We start from the raw sequence: 27,203 nt of genomic DNA on the forward strand, positions 1-27,203 counted from the left end.
TTAAGTGCTGATAGAGTAATTTTTTATTTCAGGAGGTGAAAAAAGAGGGTAAATGTGTAGCAGAAACAGAGCAGAGTCCAGCATACAGTGTACAAGATGGTTACAAGCATGCCAGGGAGTCCCACACTCGCAGTATCTACAGAGCCTAACAGCAGGTGGTCACGGCAGAGAGAAGGCGAGACGCTGACATAATTACAGAAATTTATAAGTTAAATTGACGTTGCGTTTTCGAGCTTGATGCATTCGAGAGTCTTCAAAAACCGATACAAGGTAGAACGTCGCTTCAGTCCCTGCTCAGGACAAAGTTTAAAAAGGATCAGACAATCAGACTTAACCTAACAACACCATACTACTTACACTTCAGTATGCCGGGACGAAAGATTTTTTATACAGACAACTATTAAAGAATTTGACGTAAAAATTTTAAAATACATTTTTAACACTGACTTAAGGAAAATACTGCTGTTGTCTAGTTTTACTTTGCTTAACTCTACGGAGAGAAATGAGCAAAAAAGTGAAAACATTTGCATTTTCCTTAAGTTGCAACAAGGATTTTCTCTTTTAAAAGAGAAGCAGATGGCTGTATTGGGTGGGAGAAAAAAATAAGATGGAAAGCCATCAACCACTTAGTGGCAACTTTTCCCACCAGAAGATACAAGGACAGGCTGCAGGATCTGCAAGTCAGACCAAGGCTTCCTCCATCTGTCCTCGCAAAAAGCTTTAGCCGCAACTCAGAGGTGAAGCTAAGAGCTAGTCCTGCTGTAGAGGACGAGGAGGGCTGAGAGAAGGCCTGGGGAGTCCTCCGCTACGAGGACACCGTCACCGGATTGAGGGAACCGTTCCGGCTGTAGAACCTGGAGAAGGCCTCTTCAAGAACTGATGCAAGTCGCGGCTGATCGCCCTGAAACGGAGACACGGTGGGGTCAAAAAAAAAAGTTTATCTGTTAAACCCTGAAGCCAGGATGTTGTGGGTGTACTAATAATAGAAGAGTGTTGAGTTCCCAGAGGAGTCACAGTGAGGAACTTACCTCACTGATGAATCCCAGCTGAACAAGCTCCACAGCCAGTTCCTGCACGTTCTCATCTGGACAGAAACACAAAGAGAAGGAAGACTGAAAACTGATATTTTAAATAATTTGTTAAATATATGATCACAAAAGTGAGAAACTTGAAACTAAATGTAAACATGAGTCTTTGGTTTTGATGAAACTGTCAAATTGTCAAAACAGTAGCGTGTCCTTGTTTGTTCAATGTGAAAATTGCAAATAACTGTGCATGACAAGTCTTGTTAACTCTAGTGTGATGTTCCAGAAATACTCACTTGGTAACAAATCACAGCTCAAGTGCCTGTTCAATTTATCCTCGAGTTTCAACAGCAGGGTCAACTGAGAAGAGAACAAAGGAAGTCATTTAGAAACATAAAGCAAACTTAAAAAGGTGAGAGATTATTAATCAGAGGCAGAATCATGACTTACATGATGCTTGGCTCCTTCATCCACCGGCTCAATGTTACATTGCATCTGAAGAACCTGTCATGTGAGCAAACAGAATCTGGACTGAGAAAAAGCTTTCAGTAAAATGTTCAAAAGACAAAAGTTAAAATTGAAGCAGTGCACTTAGTGGTAGGAATCATCTTTGTGATTTATTCTACATGTTATGTTCAGAGTTTTAATGAAGAAACTATCGGTTGAGAACAGTTCTTCAGTGTTGATGTAGTTTTAATTCCACTGCTTCTTTCCATTTGTCATCTGCTCTTTTCTTCTGTCTATTGTCAACTTTATCTTTTATCGCCAGGATTTAGACAAAATACATTTCAAATAAGTCTTATATATAAAGTGTTATAAAAGGTGAATGATAAAACACAATCAATTTATGATGTTTATGATTTTCTGTTGTGTTGTAATTTAATCTCACTCCCACACGTCAGTTCTTACCTTCCTGGTCTCGAGCTCTGCAGGTTCAGGAGTCGGGGATTTGACTGACGGGGGAACTATGGGGGACTTCACCGTCTCCTGCTGAGGCTGCTGTGGACACGGGACCCCGAACGCAGTCAAAGGATAGATCCCGTTCCTGATGCACCAAAGAGAGAGACCAGCAGTTTCAACGAGGGACATTTTGAAAGACTTCCTTTTTGTAACCTGCACATTGAAGGCTGTATTGAGCGTGAACGATAAGACGAGTCACATTTCCATGTACTTTCATCTGTGATAAAGAAGTTGCTTCAGTATAAGCTAAGCAAGTCTAATTTGACTTTCTCCACCTAATTTGAGAGCAGGTCTTTGTATTTAAGTCAGAATCTTCAAATCACAGGTAAATCAAAAGCAAATCTGTTTTCTTACCGTACGTCTTCAAGAAACTTGTCGAGCTCCAGGGCAGGAAACTGAGAGAGTCTGAAACAGAAGACCATATGTTAAAGTGAAGACCTGAAAAAAAAATATTCCTTTCTTTCAGATTTGTTTCCATCCTTCAACAGCTGATGACTCACTTCATCTGAACTCCGTCCTTGACTTCAACTATCACCAGGTTAGGATCCATGTTCTTTGTCATCTCCTCTAAAGCATTTTCTGGAATCATATCTACGGATATACAGACACTTCAATTAGAAGAACATTCACACATTTTATTTACAAACACACTCAATGCAACATATTACATTTGGACCTGCATGTCCTGTCTGACACTTTGCTCTAAGCTTCTTGAACTGTTCACTTAAGATTGGAACTAACTAACAAACACTAAAAGGTTCAGTCAATGCTGTGAGGGGGGACTTATCACAAGTAACTGCTAATGTACCTTGGATTTTAACAACATCTCTATTTAATACCAAATACCAGTATCCATACCAATAAAACATTCTATAGATGTGAGTGTGTACTTCTCTACTCACGCTGGTGGCTGACGATGCAGTGCGCAGCCAGAAGCTTGAGTAAGGGCACCTCAAACAAGGCCTGGTGAAACAACAGCTCCTTAGCTGTGGGCCGTTTATTGGGATCCACCTCCAGACATTTCTGGATGAATTCCTGAACGAGCACAAGAAAACAAACTTCAGTTTGTCAATCTCCCTCCCAAACAGCCATAGAAGCTTGAAATCCTTTGCTCTGCTCACCCGCTGCAGTGGGTCCTCTAAGAACTGAATGGCACTGTTTATGGCTTCTTGGGACACATAAGACGAATCTCCATTACTCTGGATTTCCAACACAGCCATCTGACGTTAGTGAAGAAAGGTGTAGATTAGAAATGATTCAGAAATACAAACACAAAACTGAACTCAACAGCAACCACTACTGTGCCAGATGTAATAAAAAGAACAAATAACAGCTAAGAGAAGATTTCCTCTCACCTCTAAGGCGCACATTCCAAAGGAATAGATATCCACGGCGGTGGTAACATTGGCAACAGCTGGAAGTAGAGAGAAATAAAAAGCTGATCAATATAACAGAAACACCCCCACACACCGGAGCTGTATCTGAGACACATAACACACTGGAGGGTTTTTTACCTCCATACTCTGGAGCAAAGAAGTGAAGGCTCTTCTGCTCTTCCCGACAGGTTTTCACATGATTGTTGATGGTGTCTGGAGCAACTGAAATAGTGGGGAAAAAAAGACTTAACAACACCAATACTAGATTTCAGGCTGACTCTGGTAATAAAAGGCCACAGAAGCATAGAAAACAAGAAAAGGAATGACTGATGATGGGCGTTAATCACTGGCTTCAGTGATTGGCCAGTTACCTGAGCCGATCTTGATGAGGCCATTGTGCTGAATGAAGATGGTGTCACAGGTCAGGTTGCCATGAATGATGGGGGGTTCACATAAGTGCAGGTAGCTGGAGACAGAGGGTAATATGGTTAATTAAAGTGCCACCGAAACTGTGGTGGTTGGTGGCTTTTGAAATGTTGGCCTCGTTCACATTATCCAGAATTGATTTCTGAAACTGGATGTTGCTTAGTAACAGAGCTGATTATCTCCAGTTGCAATAAATAAAATCTTGCCGCTGTGGATTACTTCATAGAAGGGAACCCGTCTCGCAGGCTTACCTGAGAGCCGACAGTATCTGTGTGCACCAGCGCTTCCAGGCCTGTCGGAGAAGAAACAGATTTAGTTTCATGTAGAAAATAGAAACCAGGCTAAATGGATTTTTTTTATCAGCCGTTAGTGACTCGAGATTTCAAACCTTTTCATTCATGGTCTTGTGGTTTTTCTTTGTCTTCTTTAAAAACTGTTTGAGACTTCCTGAGGACATGTATTCTGTGATGAAAATCACCTGCACACAAAAACAAAGCAGTGGAAATGTATGAGCACAAAAGTTCTTTGTATTCTTCTTGATCAGATTGGATGAAAGTGAGATTTTTCAGAGGATTTCTTACCCTGGCTCTGTTCTCTTTAACATCCGCCCAATACTTGTGGAACTTCACGATGTTCAAGTGCTCGAGCTGAATTAAATTGTCAAATACCGCTTTAACCTTTTCCTGTAAAAGAAAAAGAGGAATTGACACATGAATACATTTCCAACGGTGGCTCTTTGATAGTGACTGCTGTGTCTTACTTTGTATTGTCACGTTTGTCAGTTAAGGTCAACAAAACTGAGAATATCTTCCTGCAGGATTGCAACTGAGTGAACCCTTGAATGTTACTTAAAACAATTCTGTACATTTTTTTTTTTTGCAGCAGTCTTGATGACCAGTAGCTTTACAGTTTAGTTGACATTCACACATACTCAGCACTTCTATATCTAGCACTTTATCTGTCATGCATCCTATTCACATGCTGCAAGTTAAGCTGTCAGCAGTTTGGAGCACAGTGTCTTTGGCATGAAGCCTGGATGCGACAGGAATCGAACTACCTCGAACCTTTGATTAGTGGGAGACCCGCTCTAGCTCCTGATCAATTTTGAAAGTGAATCGACTTATAATGATCACCAGGGTAACCTTTACAACATGTGCTGCTCTCTTTGGCTTTTCACTGTTTTGTGACATCTAGGACAGAGTGGTTTGATGTAAAGCTCCCCTGGCTGGGAGTCAAACCCTGAGCATTCTATGAAGAAAAACCATCGAGTTAAATGCCTTAAATGCCCAAAAAGTATGCAAGAGCATTAAAAACCACGATTCTGCTTAGATTTCCCCCTTCACATTTCTGAAAGTTGTTTCCACAGCTATTTGGGTACCGTGTGTACTTTGCTACGCTGCTGGCAGCAACAAGTCCGACCACTTGCCCAAGGAGCTTATAGCCAATGGGGAAATGAAAACGGGCAGACGTCCACATTGTTAGTAAGATCACACCAGTGAAAACAACTTAATGTGTGAATAACAATGTAAAACACTGTGTTTAGATACTTTGTTCCTGGCAGGTGTAAAAACTGACATGCTGACATCATCCTGACATAATGATCAAATATATAGTAACACATATTTCTGCATCAGCTCAACTGTGCACCCACCTCTTGTAGTTTGAAATTCTTCCTCTCGGAGAACATGACCTCATTCCACACCACCTCAACTCCTTCCTCCGTGTCCATGGCCAAGTAAGCATTATCGATGCCAGGGACGTTACGCTGATTCACCTTCAGGGAGGAAAACAACAACAATGCATCGGTGGCATCTTCATAACAGTCAAGCTGACTGTTGCTCAGACATACACTATATGGACAAATGGCTTTTAGAACATCCCATTCTACTTGGAGTTGAGGTGCGTCCCAATACTTTTGTCCATGTTGTGTTTTATCCTCCTACCTCTTCTCTGCGTTTCTGCCAGCGTCCACACGGGCTCTCCTCCAAAATCTCCGACTCATCCTCGCTCTCCTCCTCCTCGTCCTCCGTGGCCGCGGTGGCCGGAGGCTGCGTCACCATGGACACGGGGGGAGACACCGATGACACCACTTGACCCGCGGCGGCTCCTGCCCCCACCGTCTCCGGCTTCCCCTCCTGTGCAGTGTCCGGGCCCTGCTTGCTGTCTCCCTCAGACATCCTCTCTCCTCCTCTGGGTTGTCAGGCACCGGGAGGCTGCTGCTCGTTTCACACACAAACACAACATGAGCGTCACTGTGGATGAAATGCAAAAAAAAACCTCCCATCTTTAAACCAGCTGAACGGGAGAATGCACTCGTTAGCTGCAGCTAGCTAGCACAGGTGCAGGAGAAGTTAGTTAGCTGGTGCAGCTCTGAGCGAGAGGCCGTTATAAACCGCATCACACACACACGAGTGGGAGAATCACATGTAGTTGTACATACGTGTTGAAGATGGGAGATGTGACGAGGCCAGCTCCAGTTTAACAAGCTCCCACCGGTGACACACACGAACCACGGCGGGTTGTTTAGCTCCGGTGGCCGAAGGTCTTCTCGGTTTCACGGCCGAGTCGCAGCTAGCTAGCTCCCTGGCTACTGACTCAACAACCGGGGACAACAGCGGAAACCATTTAGCTAATGAAGCTAACAAGTCCCAGTGGGTTTATTCACTGAGAACCGCCTCTCAACCTGCTAACTAGCTAGCTAGCTAGCCCGCTGTCAGGGGGGCAGTGTCTGGGGTATAGCAGCCGGACGCCCCTCACCTCTGCTGCCGCTGCTGCTCCTCAAGACTCCGCTAATGTGAGTAAAGTCCACAAAACAACAACACCGCAGACATGTTTCCTGGTAAATAACAACACAACACCGGGCAGGAACCCGACGCACAAACACAGCGACGTTAATTATCTCGGTGACCTCACGAACACAGACAGGACGGCGGACTGACTGCAGCTAGCTTAGCATTTAGCCACGGATGACGACGATGGAGGGTTGCCAGATACGGTTTGTCTCATCCCCCCCCTTTTCCGCCAAATCACTGTGACATCTTGTTTTTAAATCCCACTGATGTGATCGATGTATTCATCCAAATTATTTATACATGTTCTCACAGCATTTTATTACATCATCAGTGAGAGCATTGTTGCCTCAAGGCGTGGCCAAAATGCCGGGTCAATTGTGACGTCAGTTTGGAGTTTTTAAATGACGTCACAGCTAAAGTTATTCAGGTGTGACTTCATTCCGATTTCCAAAATATATTGGAACGTGGCATTGACCTTCTCACCAGAGAATGTATATAAAGATGGATTAAACAAGATTACTCCCCAAAAGTGAAGCCAAAGCACATTGACCTTCCTGGTGTGTTTGGTTTTAATTAGTTATTTGATGTTATTAAAAAATGGGGCAAAACGTCATGATTGACAGCCGAGTGGCAGAGGTTGGCTTCCGTGTAGTTTGTTGTCAACCACAGCTTCATCATCCCATTCACCCTGATTATAAAAGAAATAAGAATGCAGTTTTATTTCTTCAAACCTGGCAACCCTGCCACTCAGCCGCCTCCCTCATCTAATTTGACATGGCCGCAGATTGACAGAGGCCTGGACCAACTGAGAGCTGAATGAAGAAGAGGGGTCTGTTCCCTCATCCTGTCCGAACCTCTGAACATGACTGTGTTTTACCACTAGGTGTCAATGTAGCTGGTTTTATACAAATGTTCAATCCAAGGGTGGAGGAGAGATTTTAAACACAGACTCCACATTTCATCAAAGCTGCTGTTTCATCCCCTTTCTCTATATTGTGTAATTCTGAGGTGGAGAATACTAAATCTTTTATATATTTTTGTGTTTTTTACAATAAACAATAAAGACATTTAGTCTTAAAGGGATAGTACATGGAAACTGAATATGTACAAAATGTATATAATCATAGAATCTAAGCTTCTCTTCATAAATGCTCAAATAAACATTCATATTACTGATAAAAATTATCTCTGTGTTCTCAATAATACACATTTTGCAGGTGCATTAAAATATCCCTGTTAAACTGATATAATAAGTCAGATTTGTAGCTAATTAGAAGCACAAAAGTTTTATTTTCTCTGGCTTTTAATGTAATTCCATAATGACTACACCACCCACTTCTTTCCCAGTCTTCCTTTGTCAGGATTTATCACGCTACAAATGTCACGCCAGGTAATAACCAGTACGTTCTGCACTATTAAATTTGTGGAATAGATTTCAGACGGGAGAACTGCACGACACTGTGATCTGAAAATATTGAGACCGGGTCAGGGTCTCTCTCTCTCCTCCTCCCCTCCTTTAAAGAGGCCTATATTTAGATGCAGGGAGACAACACTGACTGTGTGAGTGTTGCTGTGAGAAGCTGTTAGTTGGTGACTGTCCATGAGCAGTGACTGGACTTTTTAAAAAAGGAACCAAAAGTGTTCACCGGAGAGTCAAGGAGGACACAGGAAGTTTCTTTGGGCTGTTTTGCAAGTCGATTTCTGCAAATAGGGAAGTTCTCCACTTTAAGATCTGAACCAGGCTGAGGTGGATTCTGAGATAAGATGGAGGACAAGACACATGAAGGGAAAGTTCCTCTGGTGGAAGACACACAGGTGAAGGTGCTTCATGAAACTGAGGCGTCACACGGGCCTGATGACAAAGCCGATTACCCTCCTGTTGGGGCAAACTCCATCTACTCTGCCATCCTGAGCAGAAATGAGGCCGTGAAGGATGCCAAGCGTCTCAAGACATTCTTGGAGCTGCGGGACAAATACCTGAAGAAGAAGGTGTTGTTTGAGGACCCCCTGTTCCCTGCAAACGACTCCTCGCTCTTCTACAGTCACAAACCTTCCATGAAGATAGAGTGGAAACGTCCCTCGGTGAGTTCCAGTCTGTCGTCATCGTGTCCTTTAGGCACCAAGTCACACTCAAGGCAAAAGTGGCTCATGCACGTTTACAAAAAAGCTCTCCTCTAAGTTCCATGTGTATGTCACCGCTTCCTGTGCAGCACATGGGTGGGATGACACGCTGATATGGCTGAGTGGTTGTGACTGGATTACTTGCGGGTGCATAGCTCTGGGTTATCACCTTCTACAATCACCGACAGCTGACAGGAGGACACTCGCTTTCAATGCTGGGAAGCTTATTGGCAACTCAGTGTTGACTTCAGGGTTTTGATACTGATTTACAAGGACTTGGGTTTGGTTTGACATGAAATGGTTCTGATCTGCATCTCTGAAAGTTGTCAGCAGACATTTAGCTGTGTTTGGCACGAAGAGACAAACTTTGCGTCCCTTGACTCACAGTGCCTGGCAACACACTGACGTAATGTAAACAGCAATACACGGAAATGCAAACACAAACACATGACACTACACTTACAATGCCACAATGTAAAACAACTCTGTTACAGCCAAAGTTAGATATAAGTATAAGTATATCAAAAGTTGGTGATATATCTACACTGGTGTGTGTAAGCTATGTTATCATGTATATGCTTGGATTAATATTATTGATGCATAAACATGTAACCTGTGAGTAGCAATGCCACTTATTTTCAATCACACTTTAAGCAAAAGGTCTATTTAAATTACTATATATATAGATGGTATATGCAGTTGTAACAATGAATTAGTTCATAATTAAAGGATTAATTTGTTATTTTACTGGTTTCACTGGACTGATCATATTTCTCTGATACATTTGAACTAATGCCAGCAAAAACCTATGTTAGTTCAGCTTATCCTGGTTTAGCACAAATCCTTAGAACAAGTGGATGCAGCCTTTCCACAGATTAACACAATATGATGTGTTGATTAATGAGGCTATGAGCTGCTGGTGGGCAGGTTCAGTTACCTCAGTAGTGACCAAGGCTAGCTGTTTCACACTGTTTCCTGTCTTAATGCTAAGCTAAGCTAACTGGCTCATAGCTTAATATGTAGAGTATGATCAGTTCCAAAATGTCAAAGCAGTCCTATAGGTCGCATTAAATGGAAATACTCAAGTAAACTATTGTGCAGTAATTGAGTAAATGTACTTAGTTACTTTCAATTTAAGCATTAACATGACAATCAATCACTCTCTGTTTATGATGCTGTTATGAAGATTAAGTATTGATGCTTATAGAATGACTTTTCATTCCCACATTATTTATTGACCCTTTTTTACAATTACATGAAAATAAAATAGGTAAAATGTTTGTTGTTATTTATAAATTAATTTTATCGGCCACCATTAAACACACGTGACAAATTTAACACAGACATTTTATTAGTTTCAGCTTTGTTGAAATCCAGTGGAGCACAAAGTGAAAGTGTGGTGGCCACTTAATGGCCGATGACAAATGCAGCTTGAGACATTCAGATGAGACCAGTGATACATGAATCCCATCAGGGGGTCAGCGGTGGTGCCCACTCTAAATACGGAACATGAGGCTGCATTTTAACGGCCTTAGTTATGGTCACTCATGTGATTAAGGGACTCGAGTCCCTGCTGTGAACCCTCTAAATAAACTCTGTATGAGACCTGATCACTCATATCTTTATTCTCACCATCCTGTTTTCTGATGCCTGAAAACTGCAGCTTCAGGATATTAAGAGTTTTCCTGCAACATTAGATTTTTCTTTGACGATCGCATATTTCGTTGGATGGATTTCAAAAGGTTTGAAAGGAGAGTGGTATAAATCTTTTTGTCCTGTAGCCACTCTTCACATGTTTGGCCTTGATCTACTGTTTGTTTCTCCTCTGCTTGTGTAATTTGAAGGATTTCAGAAGAGAAAGGCAGACAAATAGAAACATGTCATAAACATAAGCACAATCTGTGTAACAGAAATATACTTTTTCATTTTTATTCCTTTAATTATCTTGTGAACCCCTTCGGATTATGTGGACCATAGACTGTCAATAAAGATGGACGACACTTTGAAACCATCTTTGAGAAAAAAATGATTTGACATGTGCTTTGATTCTTTACTTTGGTCCATGTCCCATCCACTAACATGGAGGGAGCAGAGTTTATGACCTATACACTAGTGGAGATTGAGATGCTTTGGCTTCACTTTGGGGGGAGCGGTCATTCCATCCATCTTAACATACAAGTTTATGAATCAAATCCACAAGTTGTAAATCACTTATATAAAAGCTCTTGTAATCTTCCAACATGAACTCCCTCTCATAAACAAACGTCTCCATGATGACAGTCCGATAACACACCAGCGAGTTGAGCTCCATGGTTCCCACTGAAGCTGTCACCGGTGCCTTCACGACAGATATGTTGTTACGGGTCGAGGGCTTCGCCGCAGCGTTGTCACTTGTTCAGACGACCAAAGAGTCGCGACCGGTCGACCTTTAACAGCTGCCTCCTCATAGATATGCAGCGAAAGCAGAGGGCGATACATGGTCCCAGGTCCAACACAGTCAGGAAACATTCTCCAACTCGTCTCCGGTTTCAGGGTCAAGTCCTCGCGTTGTAAATCATGTCGAGTGCAGAGTTGTATATGCAGGTTTTAAATTGTTGTGACGTTGACATTTTGTGACTCTATTGTCAGAGATGGGTTTGTTTTTGTCTTTTTACATTTGACTTAAAAGGCATCATTTTCAAATATCAAACAAATGTACCTGGTTTTAAATAAAATCTCAAATCTACCTACTCTAAACTTTAATTTAGCAGTCTAATTATTATTATCTAATGAAGGGAGGAGGGCAAATAATTAAACAGAACTTCATACTGGTTATTTTTCAACCATGGACTTGATCATTAAATCTATCATTTCATACCGAAAAGAAAAAGATTTGATATTTCACAACATGCTCGGAAATAAAACTTTTTTTTTTTAATGACAGGAAATTTGTGACAAGCCTGAGTTCATCGTGGACGGAGCCAACAGGACGGACATCTGTCAGGGAGAATTGGGTAATGTTTCAACAGTTCCTGCTTTCAGATAAATGGTTTTTAGACATCAAACACATTATTAGGAACCAGAGGTAGAAAGGATAAGAACACATCTGGAAATGTAGTAATTTTTAATATAAAAAAAGATTTCTTACTCTCTCCTTTCCCAGATTTTCCATTTGCCTCCATGGCAACCCTTTATTGCTTACAACTACAGAAGAACAGTTTTTAACATTAACATTATCTTGTGTTTTCATGAATCTGCTGTGACAGGTGACTGCTGGCTGCTCGCTGCCATCGCCTGCCTGACGCTGAACGAGAAGCTGCTGTACAGAGTGATCCCTCCGGACCAGAGCTTCACTGACAACTACGCCGGCATCTTCCACTTCCAGGTTTTTACATGAACATCTGACACACTGTGAAACAATCAAGTCAAGTTTCATGATCTTTAAAAATCATCTTTGAAAACCCAACACAGGGATTGTATTTGATTAGGTTAGTAAGTAAGTAAAGTTGAGGGGATACAAACAAGAAAAGCCCAAATTTATGTGAACTTTTAAGTAGATTTTTTTTTACATTTCACTGATATAAGTATAATATTTCATAGAGTTAAATTTCCAAAATAATTTTATTTGAATTTATCCCAGGTGAAGTAAGTTTCAAATACAATATTACATGTAAAAGTGCATGTTTCTTTCTCTCAGCTGTCTCCTTCCTGACTCTATTTCACTCCTGTTCTGTTTGTCCTGTTTTCAGTTCTGGCGTTATGGCGAATGGATCGACGTGGTCGTGGACGACCGCATCCCCACCTGCAACAACCAGCTGGTGTTCACCAAATCCTTCAGGAAGAACGAGTTCTGGAGCGCGCTGTTGGAAAAGGCCTATGCAAAGTAAGCAGGGTCTATTAATGTCCCCCCCGCCCCTTGCAAAGTGGTGGCGTGCAGCAAGACACATCTTTACCTCCCATGTGTTGATGTTCAGTTTGGGTCAGATTTCCCCCCCATCCCCCCATCCACTGCAAAAAGTTTGACTCTGGTTCCTAACTTTTACTTCTCTCTAACTAAAAAAGTAAAAGCCTGGGGACGTGAAATCATTTCACTTGAAACCAATGACCTCTGACCTCATTCTCTTCTCTCTCTCTCTCTCTCTCTCTCTCTCTCTCTCTCTCTCTCTCTCTCTCTCTCCCTCTCTCAGGTTGCACAGCTCTTACGAGGCACTAAAGGGGGGGAACACATTGGAAGCCATGGAGGATTTCACAGGTGGCCTTACCGAGTTCTTTGAGTTGTCCGCGGCGTCTAAAGATCTGTACAACATCATGAAGAAGGCGCTGGAGCGAGGCTCGCTGATGGGCTGCTCCATAGATGTGAGTGGTGGAGGAGAGAGTCAATGAAAAAAACACAGAAAAGACACAAAACAAGAAAGACAAACAACAATTGACATGATAAAGTGGGGGGATGGCATGGTGGTGCAGTGGTTTGCACTGTTCGGTTCTTCAGCTGTGAATAAGAGGAGCATGTCAGGGACAGTATGTACAGATCAGCAGGACAATTTAATTTCCCCTTGTTAATCAGACTGTTTCAACAAATGTTCTCACAATAAGAGAAGATAAAATGTTTTGTCTGTCATCCCCCTTTAACTTTTTAATGATCGGATCCAGAATAGATTTAAGATAGATTCAAATGATGTTGTGAAAAGAGGTATTGCTTTAAAATCCAGTCTGTAACATATGTTGTGTCCCTCAGGTCGTCTCAGCCAGTGAAATGGAGACTCGGACTGATCACGGGCTGGTCAAAGGCCACGCCTACTCCATCATCGGCCTGGAGGAGGTAGAGATAAACCTTCACTTTCTGTAAATGCAGATGTGGTCATTTTTATGTCGTGTATTTTCCAGTAACGCTGATGAGGTGTCGTTCTAGTGTGATGAAGTAGCAAAGGACACCAAAATACGCCTGATTCGCCTGCGCAATCCCTGGGGCTGGGTGCTGTGGAAGGGACCGTGGAGTGCAGAGTGAGAATCTAATAAAAGGCTTCCAATATTATGTTATAAAATGTTTGCTAGACCAGATCTTTTACCATACATAACTTCATCAGTGCGAGTTTTATTTCTTACTAATATGGTTTAATTAATGTGGTAATATTTTTCCATAGTTCCAAAGAGTGGTCGACCATTTCCATCGCGGACAAGGAGAACCTAAAGAAACAGACTGTGGAAGCGAGTGAGTTCTGGTGAGTGAAACCACTGTGACATTAATTTTATGTAATTGTGGCCTCAGCACTTTATTGAACCATGAAATTCATGTCGCCATCACCAACAAGTGGAAGGTTCTATTTATTTAACACAGTTCACAGGGATCCATCTAAAATCAACCACCATCTGCTGTACTTTTTAATTCTAACATACCGTTGTCATGGTAACATGTAAAAAGATGGAAAACCCCCTCAGGAAGAACAGTGAAGGACGGATCCCTCTTCTAGAAAGTTTTTCTGTCACAAGCTTCCTCCCTCACGTTCCCATCCAGGATGTCTTTTGATGATTTCAAGAGGAACTTCACGAAGCTGGAGATGTGTAACCTGACGCCCGACGCGCTGCAGGGGGACGAAAGAAACAGCTGGACTGTGTCGGTCAATGAGGGCCGCTGGGTGAGAGGCAGCTCTGCTGGCGGCTGCAGGAACTTCCCAGGTGGGCCTCAGCCTTTAAAGCCTTTAAAAGCCCATATCAAACTCTTTGAGTGTCATCTTGCTCGTGTTTTCTCTTTTATTTACTCTCTGTGTTTTCCAGACACATTTTGGACAAACCCTCAGTATCGGCTGCAGCTTTATGAGGAGGACGACGACCCAGAGGATGGAACGGTGGCCTGCACTCTCGTCGTGGCTCTGATGCAGAAAGGTCGACGGAAGCAGCGCCATCAAGGGGCCAAATTCCTCACCATCGGGTTTTCCATCTACGAGGTAGTGATCTCAAACACCTCAGCTGTCAATGCCAATGTGCATTCACTGGAGTTAAACTCTGAACTTCCTCTGTGTCTCTGTAGGTGCCAAAGGAGGTATGCCCATCACGGAGAAGGACGTTATTGTGATGAAGTCAGTGGTTTCTCTGTATTGACCCGTATCGCCAGAAACTTGTGTGTGTTCACTTTAGGAGTATATGTAGTAATATCATTGGTCAAACTTTACTAAAATCTCCAGGTAATTCTTACAACTCAAGCCTACAATTTATTCTCATTTTTAATCGATCTTTAAATTGTTTAGCCTACAAAGTGTTAGAAAATAGTAGAATTGTTTTGTTTTGTTGGACTAACAACTCAAAGTCAAAGATATTTACTTAATAACGATAGAAACAAAAGACATGCAAAACATTATCATATTTGAGAAACCAGAACTAGCAAATTTGGGGCATTTTTGCTTAAATGACAGTGAAACCAATTTCCTTTTACTTTATTACAAAAACATGCAGATTTCTTCTCTCACCATTTCCACACTTTCACTGCTTTTCTTTTCCCATCCCCAGATGTGTGGACAGAATCAGCATCTGCAGAAGGACTTCTTCCTGTACACAGCCTCCAAGGCCAAATGCAAGACCTACATCAACCTGCGAGAGGTAACGGAGCGTTTCCGCCTGCCGCCAGGAGAGTACGCCATCCTCCCCACGACCTTTGAAGCCCATCAAGAGGGCGAGTTCCTCCTCAGGGTCTTCTCCGAGAAGCAGAGCACGTCCGAGTAAGGATCGCTGAGGGTGGGCCGCTGCGCATGTTTGGTGCTGCAGCTGATGTTTTTTTGGGGGGGTTGTTGACAGTAAAACTGCAAAATATATCAAAGCCTTTGAATGAGGGTCATTATCGGAGCATAGTCAGAATCCTAACGTGTCTGTTTCCCCTCACAGGGAGGCGGAGAACACCATCGAGTCCGGAAAAATCCAGGTTTGCAACATGATTAAAGAAGGAGTGAGGTTGAAATGTTCACGCCGTCTGAATTTGACGCATCGTAATCCTGTTTGCGTTTCCTTCATATTCCATCAACTCTATTTAAATCTCTTGTCTTGTCTCAGTGCACACTGTATGTTTACTCATTGTTTTCCCCACATGAGTCACTAACACACCTCAGTATTCAAGTGTTTTCCTCCGTTTCCTCTCATCTCATCTTTCTGTCCTTCCTTGTCTTATCGGCCATCAGCAAGACAAGAGAAAGAGGGAAAAGGTAACGCGTGCATGTCAGTGGATTTTCTTTTAAAATCTGCTTCTCACCGCTGCTTCTCTCCATCACACGTCAGCTTTGTGCAACGTTATCAGTGTTTGTCCCATCATTGAATATACAGATTACAACTAGTGGAATAACTATGAAGTAACTTGGTCTTTTCTGTCCTGTTTGTCCTTTATAACCCTTCACTCCTCTTGCCAACACGGGGCCGTGACCCACACGCCAGCCTATTGTATTTGTGTCGGACAGAGCGCGAGCCAACAAAGAGATTGAGCATGACGGCATTCGGGGGGAAAAGAAGAAGAAACCAAAGGTAATCTCCTTGTTGTGGGAACAGAGTGTGAATAGATAGTTTTTTTATATTTAAAACAAAAACACTATAGCCACACTACAAATAGCTCAGTGTGACCTTTGCCCTGTCGTAGGTTCCTGACTGATGGCTCTGTAATGCAATCTCGACCAGGTCATATAACCTCACTGGGAATAAAATAATCGCGTTTGAAGCCAAATTATCTCAAGTGGCTCAGCTGCACCTGTTTTCCCACGAGGCCACAGTCTGTATACTGCCCTCTTCTGGTACTGTGTGGAAATGCAGCCAATGGTATTCAATTAAAACCATAGATTGTAAATAAAGTGATGGAACAAAATGAGGCAATTGAATATTTCAAACATTTCTTAAACCAAATGGTCCAAAGATCCTTTCAGAACACAAAGAATTGTTGGAGATGACTGACACCGCTGAGATCAAATTGATTATGATTTGTACAATATGAATTTATGAACAAGCAGGTGGAATAAACCAGTATTTTTTTACCAAAGCCGACAACATCCTGCTCATTTGCTTTCAAAAGTCCTCCTCTATGCAGATGATACAATTTATTACAACTCTAACCTACAAGGCCAGAACACAGTTTTCAGCTGAAGCTCATTTTCTGTCTTTTTTCTAAGTTTTAATAGGTGAATGTGTTTTGATGCTCGAATGTAGAATTTAGTTAGTTGCATCACATAAATTAGACAGGAGCCAAATGCTTTTTAAAAGCTGATGTCCAAACAAACAATAATCCTTATAAAAGGTATAAAAATTACAGTTTTAAAATGTATGTTGACTTAAAAAATAGGCGATTAACTGGTTCAGATTTCACAAACTTGTGAATAGAATTATTAGCACCAGAAAGAAATGATAAATTCATCTCTGATCTGTTCTTCAGCGAAAGCTTTTAGAACCTGAGGAGGAGACTGAAGAGGAAAAACAGTTCAGGGCCATTTACCAACAGATTTCTGGTGAGGTGAGTACCAGCGAGACTGAGGACAACACAGTGTGAACACGATGAGTTTTATTTGAGCGGAGATTGAATCGCATTCCTCCCTTTCCTCCGTCAGGACATGCAGATCTGTGCCAACGAACTCCAGACCATCATGAAGAACGTTCTCTCCAAACGTGAGTGAGCTGAGAAGATCAGGACGATCCTCACAGTTTGTACCATGTTGCAATCCCTCATACCGAGTTCTCCTTTTCCACAGATGGTGAAATCAAGACCAAAGAAGGTTTCAGCCTCGAGACGTGTCGGAGTATGATCGCCTTGATGGATGTATCCTGTCAGCTGGTTCAAGTGTGTGTGTGTATGGGTAACAGCAGAGAAGCCTTGTGCTGCCTGAAGACGGCTTCAACAGGTTGTTGGTTTGAATCCCTCTTGTAATCTCTAGTTGCCCAGTGGAGCTGCTGACATTTATCAAATAACTGAGGTTAGACCACCAATTCTCCCCTAAAAACTAAATCACAGCACAGAAATCCAACATACACTTTCTAAAAGGGGTCAACGAGCGATGCCACATCTTCGTTTTTTCATAACTGAACGTCTCAGACCGATGGGACCGGAAAACTGAACCTGCAGGAGTTCAAGCACTTGTGGAAAAAGATCAAGAAGTGGCAGGTAGAGTGTTTTCAGCCGCCTGTATCTTTAATTCTACAAAAACCCTCCAGGTCTTCTTCTGATCGTCGGTGTCTGTGTGTTCACAGCTGATCTTCAAGCGTTATGATAAAGACAAAACTTGCTCCATCAGTAGTTTTGAGATGAGGAACACTGTGAATGACGCAGGTGAGAAACACAACACAACAGAATCGACCACTTAAAGAATCTTTCTCTGTTTACTTTAGATTTTCATTCATGTTTTTCCAGAACCACTGATTAATTATGAGGAAACTTTATTTGTATTATTCAATCTTGAATTTCTGTTTCTTTCTATGTGAAGGGTTTCACCTCAACAAGCAGCTTTATGACATCATAGCGATGCGTTACGCCGATGAACACCTCAACATCGACTTTGACAGTTACATCTGCTGCTTTGTGAGGCTAGAGGGAATGTTCAGTAAGTATTAATATCATTTTACTACGAGATTCATATTCTGGTAATTTTCTTGTACACAAGAGCTTTTCTTGCTAAACCAGTGTTGAAAAACTAAAAATATTTGACACTATATTTGACAGTTGGTCGTGCAATCACCTTTGCACGACCAGCTGCAGCTGTGTATTTATAAAAACAGTGAAGACTTGTTGATCTCTTGTCTCTTGCAGGAGCTTTTAATGCCTTTGACAAAGACGGAGATGGAATAATTAAACTCAACGTCCTGGAGGTGTGGCTCATTTTCAGCATTTCGCTCTAAAGCAGGAAATCCTGATGTATTGTTAGTTTTAGTCCATGTTTATATTTAACTGCGTACGACATAATTTAAATTTGTAATGAAACCCTTTATTCTTGTTCTCCTCTCTTTGCAGTGGCTCCAGCTCACCATGTATTCTTAAATCACCCTCTCGGCCCCTGATGTTGCTGCAGACACAGACTTTGACTTAATTCTCTTTTCCTTAAGCCTAATTGGACTAAGTGTATTTTTGCACAGTTACAACAAAGTCTTGATGTCTTATCCACAAATCTACAGAGTTACTCAATGTATTTTGTTTTTAAATATACAGGAGGCGAGGACTGTGAATGCTATTTGTGTTTTTATTGCTGTACACTTACAGTATGGATTTTATTACAAGTGAAATACATACCATAACATGAATACAGCCTTGTTCAAGTCAAACTATAAATCGATCAACTCATAACAACTGTCACTTCTTTCTTCCATCACTGAGAAAGAGGATGTGTTGTATAAAGTCACTTGGAGGACAAGAGGGTTTCCTCCAAAGAAATGTGTAAATGTTAAGTAACATGTTTCCACATTTAGTGCAAAATGTTTTAATAACCAAACCTCAAGTCACCACACCAGGATTTAATTAATTATGATTATTGATCCAAGTTCTCACAAGAGTCTGAGGAAGAATTGAAGGAAACGGTCAGGGTTAGAAAACAAAGAGATGAAATGTTAATGATGAAAAACCTGAAATAACTTTAAATGTTAAGTACAGGTTGTTGAATATCAGCCTTTTAGATTTTAAAATCTGGAGTAAATAAGAGAGAAAGCCCCGACACTTCCAAAAAAAAATCGAAAGAATAGATCAGGACGAGGGAATTATCAAGTGAGCCGACGGATGAGGGCTGAGATTTCATCTGTGCAAATTTTTATCCATGTTCAGCTTTCATGCTTTCTCCTCTACCTCAAATACTCAAGACAAACAAAAACCCACAACCTCCACTTTAGAGCCACTCGTCAATGTAAAGCAAAACAAGACGGCTTTAACTTCAATTTACAAGATGAGCTGCTTCACAAACATACTGAGGTGTTTCTATCAGTGCTGCATAGTTGCTTTGCATATGCCAGTTCTGAAGAGGCGTATTAAGTGCTGTACATTCTATGGTGTCTAAACCCGCAGGTCATGTATTCACAGTGACAACAAAATAAAAACATGTTGATCCCAAAAAAAGGGTAATGAATTATTTGGCTCAACAAATAAAGTTTACTTGCTGTTAAATCAAAGACCGAATGAGTTCAGTTTGACCCTGAACATCTCGGTCTCTTCATGCAACAGCTTCAGGTGATCAAGTGGAGCTCAGACCTTTAGTGGCTGAGTCGCTGAAAAAATGAAAAGAAACAACAAAAGAAATCCTGAAACAACATGAGATCTGTATTAATGGATGACACTCCACTTCACCTTGGCTCCGGTCAAGGTTGTGTCTTACTGTCGTTTTCCACATGGTTCCGCATGTGATCAGGCAGCTTCTGCAAGAAGCACAAGCAGTTTTCACGACTCCGTGTTCAAATACGGTTTGAACAACATTTAGAACAAAGCAACGAGCTCAGTACCTGTCGAACTGCCTGTTGTGTGGAGAAGAACTTCTCACAGCCTCTCCAGCGACATTTGACCATCTGCAGACTGGGTTTGCTGTGATCGCCAACAAGATGCTGCACAAGGTGCTCCGCCATGCCGAAAATAAGAGAGCAGTTCTGCCACTGGACAAGAGACACGAGTAGAAAGAGACACAAATCCCATAAATCATTAAATGTCCTCAAAAAGTATGAGGATTTTTCTTCTAGGACAAAATCTATTAAATAATCTTGCCCCTTGACTAAAATCATCAACTTTTTTCATTGAAATTCGCAAAAACGAAGCTGGATCTTTACCCAGCAGCGGTAGTTGTTCAGCAAGTTGAGCTTCACAGCTTGAACGCTGCCATCGTAACAGCCTGTGTAAATCTGAGTGGGAACAAAACCACGTAAATACAACAAAATCAAGCCACACTGTGAAAATGAGCATTGTTTGTAAAAAATGAATCCCTCTTCTGCACTTACCACACTCTTATGAATGGTCATGCACATCACCATGTCACTGTGAACCCCGTACACCTGCAGGCAGTCATGGGACTAGGAGAAAGAAAACACACTCTAATATAGTTCATATATAAAACGTAAAATACTAATTGCTTCAGAAAGTCAAATTGAAGATAAAGAATCGATCTTAATTCAAGAAAAAAAACTAAATTAACTATAAAAACTAATTATAGTTAGATTGTTTCAGGTATTCCTCATTGGATACTAAAGCATTAGGGACTGAATGAAAGTTCGTCTTCTTCTCAAAACTCGAAGAAATTAAAATACACAAATCATTCACATCAGTAATTAATGGGTTTCCTGAGTCGTGAATACCTGAAGCTCATAAACTCGGACCAGCTGATCCAGACAGGCCGTCACCATCACCTTCCCCAAGATGACGATTGACGTGACGGCGTGACCGTGACCCTTGTAGATACGAAGCAACTCCCCAGTCTACAAGAGAACAAAGATTATATTGAAAGCACAAGAGTATGATATAAAGAATGAATCAGGACAGGCACAGGGATTCTCGTGCATCAAATAACCCACTTACATGGATGTTGTGGGCGTGAACGGACGTGTCACTGGAGCCGCTGAAGACCAGGTCGTTCACCACCTGAAAACAACAACGTGAGTCTAACTCATTTCTCCTGAAGTAATCAGGTCTTTGTCAATCTACTGATCACATGATCATCAACAAGAAATAGAGTAAACACTTTTTAAATATGTAAAATACAGCAGTTTGTTCATGCTTAAAAAAGAATATATAAACATCACATGCAGGTTTCACTTTAACGTTTGAGAATCTGCTGCAAATGTTCAAATATGAATTTTGACGGTGACATTACAAAAAAAAGATCAGAAGTTTTCTTCTTAACTTCGGAATCTCATGAATATGTGGAATAAAATGACATCACTTAACATGTAATTGAAATTTAAGACACATTTCCAAGAAAGATTTCAAATTTTTCTTATGTGGACAAAAGTGATTTAAGTTGCATGATTAAATGTCAGTTTCATCCCCTCACCTTCATACAGAGAACCGTCTTGGTGTGACCATCCAGCGAGCGCAGCAGCAGGCCGCTCTTGGCGTCCCGTATGCTGACGGTGCTGTCGTAGGAGCCGACCAGCAGCACCCGGCGGGCGCCCTCCTGCGACGTGCCCATACAGCTCACCCCTCGAGGGCCGTGGCATTCAAACACATCGAGCTGCTTCAGGGTCTAATGAGAGATGAAGTTGAAGAAAACATGAGGAAATAACTTTCATTGGGTTTCAATCAGGACATTTGTCTTGAGGTTCATAGTTTAAGCACTTTGTGTAGACTCTGTATTATATATGTACTGTAGGAGCTTCAGTTTAAACCAATCAAATATTTTTAGGTTGATCACTCAAATACTCAAATTTCTCCCGTGTCAAATCAACCCAAGTCACTCACCTTTAAATCGTAGCTAACGACTGATCCATTGGCGAGTCCAGCGTACAAAATGTTCCAGGCTATGTGCAAACACAACACTCTGTCTGCTAAACAGGTTCTCTGCAGACACTTCTTTGACTAAAGGTGATGGGGGGGGGGGAAATAATCAGAAAAGACAAGGATGTACAGTTTTAAGTACGATGGTTAAAAACCCATAAATAATTAAGCAATTTAAAAATAAAGCAGTAACTCCTTAGAGAGACTACAGCTCAGGTAACATCAACCACTGGAATGAGTCACAGTGTAATAAAGACTGGGTCAGATGTTCTGCACCTTTACGCTGTAGCAGCGGATGGTCTGGTCACTTGATCCGGTGTAGAGACGAGCCGCCCGGCAGCTGGGGAGCGATGACACCAGCAGACAGTTGACTTTGTTTGTGTGACCTTCAAACACGGCTTTACTCTCCCTGGTCTGGATTCACACAGAAGCGGGGCGGACGTTTCATGAGGAGACTTGATACCAGCCGATTTCAAGGTGTATGAGAACTTAAATGTTTTTACAGGACACATGGAAATACATTTGATTTGACAGTATTAGGACTCAGCTGCTTTGTGTTGGGCAGTTTAAAGAGGCATGTGTCAGTGTGACATGCCTCGACAACGCACCGTCAGACTGTAGGCTCGTGCTGTGTTGTCCCCTGAACATGTGTACAACAGGCCCTCGTGGACTTGCATGCCGTGCACGGGGCCGGCGTGACTCAGAAACTCTCCCAGGGACGGCTCCTCGTCCTCAACAGACTCTGAAACATGAAGGATTTTATTGATTTAACACCTTTTAATCTTCACTTGGTGCATTTATTAAAAAGGAGGGATACTAGTCACCTGCAGGAGATTGGGCAGCTTTCACTGGCAAAGAAATCGGAATTTTTCTGAAGGGTCAAGAGAAAATGGTTGATCACATTTCACGTTTACATAACTGAAACTGCAGATCCCTATAATGTCCATAGCTCCGACATCAGCCTGATATTGAATCTCACCTGTCAACCTCCTTTTGCTGAAACGTCTGTGTGCTGGCACAACTCAACTCCACACTTGAAACCTGCTGCTCTGGATGAGCTGAAACATCCAAGACAGCCTCGGGTAAGTCCTCGTCCGATTCATCAATGTTGATAACCACCGGGTCGGAGGGCTCCATCATTTTCACGGAGTCGTCGCTCTCGTTCCCATCATCATTGAATAGTGCTGCAGCGGATGCGTCTCGATCTATTTCAGGTAAAGGCTTATCTGCCGCTTCCCTGCCAAGATTTCCTCTTGTCTCTTCCTCAGAATCACTCAGAATCATCCACGCTGCTTCCTTTGGTAACTTTGTCGTCCTAACACAGTCCTTTGACGCCTCCCTCGACTCTTGCCCTTGCTGCAGACGTGTGTTCACTGACGTCGAGGCAGCAGCAGCAGCAGAGGTCGTGGGAGAAGCCGAGTGTGAGGGTCCGAGCAGCAGTGGGGGGAGAAGCTCAGAGGGCAATGAAGGCACAGGTTGGTTCAGAGGTACATGAGGTGCGTCGGTGCTGGAGGAGACAAACTGGCCGGCCTGTGCAGCTGTGGCTTCTTCCTTTACTGACGTGGGAGTTGGACGAGGATGGGAGATGGGAGACACTGAGGTCGTGGCAGACGGTTGCTGGCTGGAGGAAGCCAGGAAGGCACTAGAGGAAGAGAGGGGAGAGTGTCGTGGTTGCGGGGGAGCAGCGGCGCCTGCTGATGAGGCGGTGGTTATGTTAGACGCTCCTGAGAAGCCCTCTGAAAAGAATAAGAAACCATTTGTCGCTTACTAAAACCATTTTGAGCACAATTTCTATGTTGGATTAATCAGTACCTTGCATCCCCTGCAGGATCTCAATGCGTTTGGCTCTCAGAGTGTTGACCTCAGCAGAAAACTAAAACAGGAAACAAAGCATTTAATGCAAATCTTTGAATGGACATCTAAAAAGGAAAAGATACAAAATGTATGATTTGACATGTTCTTCATTTGTAATATTTCCTTCACTAGAGCAGTTACCTGCTGTCTCAGTAACAGAATTCTCTGGACCTCTGTGTAGGCCGTCTGCAGCGCGTTTCGAGCCTGGATCAGAGAAATGTCCAAATCCTGCAGCGAGTGGCTCAGCTCGTCCTCCCTCAGGGACACGGCCAGCAGCTGGTCCATCTGACCCTGATCTAAAAGTGAACAACAGGATGGACGACGTTGGGAAACATTACTGAGTTTCACATGATAAATGTCTGAAGTCCATCTTAATACATTTGTGCTTGTGCAGTCGTTTTCATTTTTGCAGTATTCTCATAGCCTTGCAACAACATGTGATGTGAATACAATTTAGATTCTTCTACTGTGAAGTGGAAATGACTGAAAACGCCATAAATCTTTAAATCTAGGTTATGATTACACGTTATAACGCACAGCTACAGTAGACAAAATGTCAGAATTACCTTTGTTTGAATTTGTTCTTTTCTTTTTTCCATTTGACTCCTTTTCAGAAATGTCATCATCCTGTAAAAAAAAACAGACAACTTAATTACAACAAGAATTTAAGAATTTAAGAAATAAGAATTTGGTGGGAAACTTTGTTCTGGAACAATATTCTACTCACCTTGGTGTGCTTCCTCTTGTTGGCACTACCCAAACCTCCATTCTCAAGATTCACGCTTGGCTCTGCTTGGCCGGGGGCTGCTGTTACTGTGTGACTGCTCGCACCCTGATCTGATGTGCCAGGCTCCTGCAGCAAAGACCCTGACTGTTCGTCCCTGTGGGAGTCGATCTCTGTCGTGTCCTGGGGCGGCGGCGGCAAAGTCAAGTGTGTTGGTGAAGGACTGACTGGGATCGACTCCCAGTGGAAGCCTTCGGACAGAGGCAGGTCAGTGTCCGGTGGTTGTGTTGAGCTTCTGTGTTCAGGTGGAGGGTTCGACAACTCAATTCTTAACCTGTAAACACACATAATGACACATTTAAGTAAAACAGACTTGATTTGTATAGCACTTATCATAAAAACAATGTAACGCAACAAGCCTCTCAGAATCAGAGTCAAATAATCAAAATTAAATCAAATCAATAAAAACAACAGAGCAAGACAGGAACTGAGGTAACGCCATCGGAAATCTCAAATTTATAAAGAGGAAACACCAAAGGCAGGTAGAAAGAGATCAAATGATGAAGATTAAATAATAAAATACTAAAAGATTTTCCAAAGTAAAAAGAACTCTGAAAGTACACACACACACACACACACACACACACACACACACACACACACACACACACACACACACACACACACACACACACACACACACACACACACACACACACACACACACACACACACACACACACCAAATAAAAGATGTTTACACGTGTTTTGATGGTGGTTTGCTCACCTGGGCGTTCTTGTGATGCTGACCTGCCTCTCTCGTTTCCTCTTGTTGTACATCTCACTCCAGCTCAGCTTGTTCTTGGCCCCTGATGAGTTGAGCGACTTTCGTCCAACCTCCTTCCCCGTCTGACTTCTTCTTGGTTCGTGGGCGATTCGAACCCTGTGGTTGCTTTGCTCAGAGGATTCGCCGTTGCCTGCGCATCCAGTCATTTCTTGTGTTACTTTGACAGTGGTCTGTTTTGGTGTGGCAGGAGTAACATTGGAAGGACGAACACCAGAAGGTGCTGCAGGTACAAAGATGTTGACCTGTGGATATTGCACAGATGTACTTGCAGCACCTGAAGGTTGCCCTTTTGCGGCTCCAGTCTGTTGGGTGGTGCTGCGATCAGCCACCCGGTCACTTGCCTCACTGTTCTGCCTCCTGGCTTCACGATCTGCTCTGCATGGCTCCCTCACACCCAGCGTTCTTCTGACTTGCCTCAACATCGTACTGACGTCGGCATCCCTGAGCGGAGCTGCACCGGAGGATCTGTTCGCTGAAGCAGGACTAGAGGATCGATGTGAACTTTCTTGTCCTGGTTGAGAAGATCTAGTCCGCTCATTCTGGTTGTGATCAAACATGGTGGCTCCACTATACTGCCTGCTGTAATAGTCATCATAGTGGCTGTTGTCAGGCCATGTAACTTGCTCCGACATGTCAGTCCTGGCCCCGTCATAGGTGTTGTGTGGTCTGTTAACAGATCTCCATGTTTGTGAGTGCTCCACATTGACACGCTGGTTGTAGACAGAAAAGTTGTCACTGTACCTCATGTGGGAACTCGTGTATGAACTCGTGTGGGAACTCGTGTGGGAACCCGGCTGTGGGAACTGTTCTCTGACATGATCGTGATGCCAAGTTCTACCAGCAGGTTGTCCCGAAGAACCCGCCAGTCTTCCACTTTGATTCTGCGGAGTCGTTTCACTTCTGCGAAGAGGTCTTTGCACACTCGACACTTTGTTCTCCTTGTTTTGGACAACAACATTGCTTCTACCTTTCTGGAGGGTTCGCTGCATCTGTTGCTGTGTCCTTTGGTTCACTTGTTTGGGTTTTTGCATCTTCACCACGTTGGATGCCACAGCGCTTCTCTTGGTGGATCCCTGTACCTTCTCCACACGCTTCTGAGCCGCTATCTGCTTCTGTTTCTTTTTCTTCTTTCCCTTTTGTTTCTTCCTGTGATGGAGAGAGTCATAGTCATTGTTATGTGCCTCGCAGGAGCAGTGTGTTTGTTGTGTATTTTCTTTGCTCCTGTTTTTTTTCCTCCTCCTCTCGTGGTTGAATCACCATGATTGGTCTCCACCTGTGACTGGTCATGCTGCTCATTACTCCCCTCTCCCCCAGACTGGCCTATCACAATTCTGTGTCCTCAATAAAAGACTGTGCTTGTGGAATTCCAGCTCCTTTATTCCCCGTGCTGCCTGTCTGCTGTGCTGCATTGTCTCAATTTGCTGCTTGTTTATAGGTATGAAGAGGAAGGTTGATGGCTTTGTGAGAACCCTGTACATTCTTCCATACAGCTAGTTTATTTTTATCTCGACACACCAGGTTATTGGTTGATGCCACCACTCCAAATCATTGAACATTTAATTTTCTCTTTGACACTGACTCCCTAAAATCTTTGTGATTGTCGTGATACTGTCTCCAGATACCCAGAGACCCATCCAAGGGCCAAAACACTCATTCAAATGAAACATACAATATCATAATGACATATAGGT

At 42.6% G+C, this 27,203-nt stretch overlaps 3 protein-coding genes across 8 annotated transcripts in view; 1 reads left to right on the forward strand and 2 right to left on the reverse strand.

The window, feature by feature from the left end:
- On the reverse strand, positions 1–8,821 carry nrbp1 (nuclear receptor binding protein 1). 3 transcript variants are annotated; one of them, XM_047338026.1, is made up of 18 exons: positions 8,630–8,821; positions 5,731–6,003; positions 5,439–5,561; positions 4,369–4,470; positions 4,176–4,265; positions 4,039–4,079; positions 3,733–3,827; positions 3,500–3,583; positions 3,341–3,399; positions 3,107–3,205; positions 2,888–3,020; positions 2,486–2,576; positions 2,340–2,390; positions 1,935–2,070; positions 1,476–1,529; positions 1,322–1,385; positions 1,029–1,084; positions 1–901 (listed from the first exon to the last, which is right to left on the reverse strand). In XM_047338026.1, the coding sequence occupies exons 2-18, from the start codon at positions 5,962–5,964 to the stop codon at positions 806–808; spliced, it is 1,608 nt and encodes a 535-aa protein (XP_047193982.1). In that variant the 5' UTR covers positions 5,965–6,003; positions 8,630–8,821; the 3' UTR covers positions 1–805. The 3 variants fall into 3 exon arrangements, with proteins under 3 accessions (XP_047193982.1, XP_034999662.1, XP_047193981.1); XM_035143771.2 differs by lacking the exon at positions 8,630–8,821 and adding an exon at positions 6,228–8,063; XM_047338025.1 differs by lacking the exon at positions 8,630–8,821 and adding an exon at positions 6,228–8,063 and having other exon boundaries at positions 5,731–6,039.
- Positions 8,141–18,852, forward strand: capn3b (calpain 3b). Of its 3 annotated transcripts, XM_035143766.2 has the most exons (23): positions 8,142–8,661; positions 11,624–11,693; positions 11,946–12,064; positions 12,429–12,562; positions 12,867–13,035; positions 13,415–13,498; positions 13,589–13,680; positions 13,821–13,898; positions 14,192–14,352; positions 14,452–14,621; positions 14,705–14,716; positions 15,181–15,389; positions 15,553–15,589; positions 15,843–15,866; positions 16,093–16,179; positions 17,075–17,152; positions 17,247–17,304; positions 17,388–17,455; positions 17,729–17,797; positions 17,884–17,962; positions 18,117–18,233; positions 18,440–18,498; positions 18,641–18,852. In XM_035143766.2, exons 1-23 carry the CDS (start codon positions 8,344–8,346, stop codon positions 18,665–18,667), a joined length of 2,319 nt encoding a protein of 772 aa, XP_034999657.1. In that variant the 5' UTR covers positions 8,142–8,343; the 3' UTR covers positions 18,668–18,852. The 3 variants fall into 3 exon arrangements, with proteins under 3 accessions (XP_047193979.1, XP_047193980.1, XP_034999657.1); XM_047338023.1 differs by lacking the exon at positions 18,641–18,852 and having other exon boundaries at positions 8,141–8,661; positions 18,440–18,543; XM_047338024.1 differs by lacking the exons at positions 15,843–15,866; positions 18,641–18,852 and having other exon boundaries at positions 8,141–8,661; positions 18,440–18,543.
- The window catches only part of znf106b (zinc finger protein 106b), a 9,610-nt gene continuing 1,253 nt past the window's right edge, over positions 18,847–27,203 (reverse strand). The window contains exons 5-21 of one of the 2 annotated variants that reach the window (XM_035143760.2): positions 25,453–26,658; positions 24,669–24,999; positions 24,508–24,568; positions 24,083–24,237; positions 23,900–23,960; positions 23,067–23,811; positions 22,912–22,958; positions 22,696–22,829; positions 22,364–22,501; positions 22,052–22,168; positions 21,645–21,836; positions 21,170–21,232; positions 20,950–21,069; positions 20,596–20,667; positions 20,428–20,499; positions 20,110–20,256; positions 18,847–20,025 (exon numbers count right to left, since the gene is read on the reverse strand). In XM_035143760.2, coding sequence (XP_034999651.2) covers positions 19,969–20,025; positions 20,110–20,256; positions 20,428–20,499; positions 20,596–20,667; positions 20,950–21,069; positions 21,170–21,232; positions 21,645–21,836; positions 22,052–22,168; positions 22,364–22,501; positions 22,696–22,829; positions 22,912–22,958; positions 23,067–23,811; positions 23,900–23,960; positions 24,083–24,237; positions 24,508–24,568; positions 24,669–24,999; positions 25,453–26,658 — 3,718 coding nt within the window. In that variant the 3' untranslated portion in view covers positions 18,847–19,968. Of the gene's footprint in view, positions 20,026–20,109; positions 20,257–20,427; positions 20,500–20,595; positions 20,668–20,949; positions 21,070–21,169; positions 21,233–21,644; positions 21,837–22,051; positions 22,169–22,363; positions 22,502–22,695; positions 22,830–22,911; positions 22,959–23,066; positions 23,824–23,899; positions 23,961–24,082; positions 24,238–24,507; positions 24,569–24,668; positions 25,000–25,452; positions 26,659–27,203 lie in introns of both variants that reach the window. The other variant, XM_035143759.2, reaches the window with a different exon arrangement.

The sequence above is a fragment of the Hippoglossus stenolepis genome, chromosome 20 (genome assembly GCF_022539355.2).
Source record: "Hippoglossus stenolepis isolate QCI-W04-F060 chromosome 20, HSTE1.2, whole genome shotgun sequence".
Classification (NCBI taxonomy): domain Eukaryota; kingdom Metazoa; phylum Chordata; class Actinopteri; order Pleuronectiformes; family Pleuronectidae; genus Hippoglossus; species Hippoglossus stenolepis.

What these genes read in the sequence shown, in the direction of transcription:
- nrbp1 (XM_047338026.1), bottom strand. Translation starts at nt 5,964, where the DNA reads ATGTCTGAGGGAGACAGCAAGCAGGGCCCGGACACTGCACAGGAGGGG. An exon ending in CAGATACTGTCGGCTCTCAG is followed by an intron (nt 3,828 to 4,038) that starts GTAAGCCTGCGA and finishes CTCTGTCTCCAG; the next exon opens with CTACCTGCACTTATGTGAAC. An exon ending in CAGAGCTCGAGACCAGGAAG is followed by an intron (nt 1,530 to 1,934) that starts GTAAGAACTGAC and finishes CTCACATGACAG; the next exon opens with GTTCTTCAGATGCAATGTAA.
- capn3b (XM_047338023.1), top strand. Translation starts at nt 8,344, where the DNA reads ATGGAGGACAAGACACATGAAGGGAAAGTTCCTCTGGTGGAAGACACA. An exon ending in TGATGGGCTGCTCCATAGAT is followed by an intron (nt 13,036 to 13,414) that starts GTGAGTGGTGGA and finishes TGTGTCCCTCAG; the next exon opens with GTCGTCTCAGCCAGTGAAAT. An exon ending in ACAAGAGAAAGAGGGAAAAG is followed by an intron (nt 15,867 to 16,092) that starts GTAACGCGTGCA and finishes CCCACACGCCAG; the next exon opens with CCTATTGTATTTGTGTCGGA.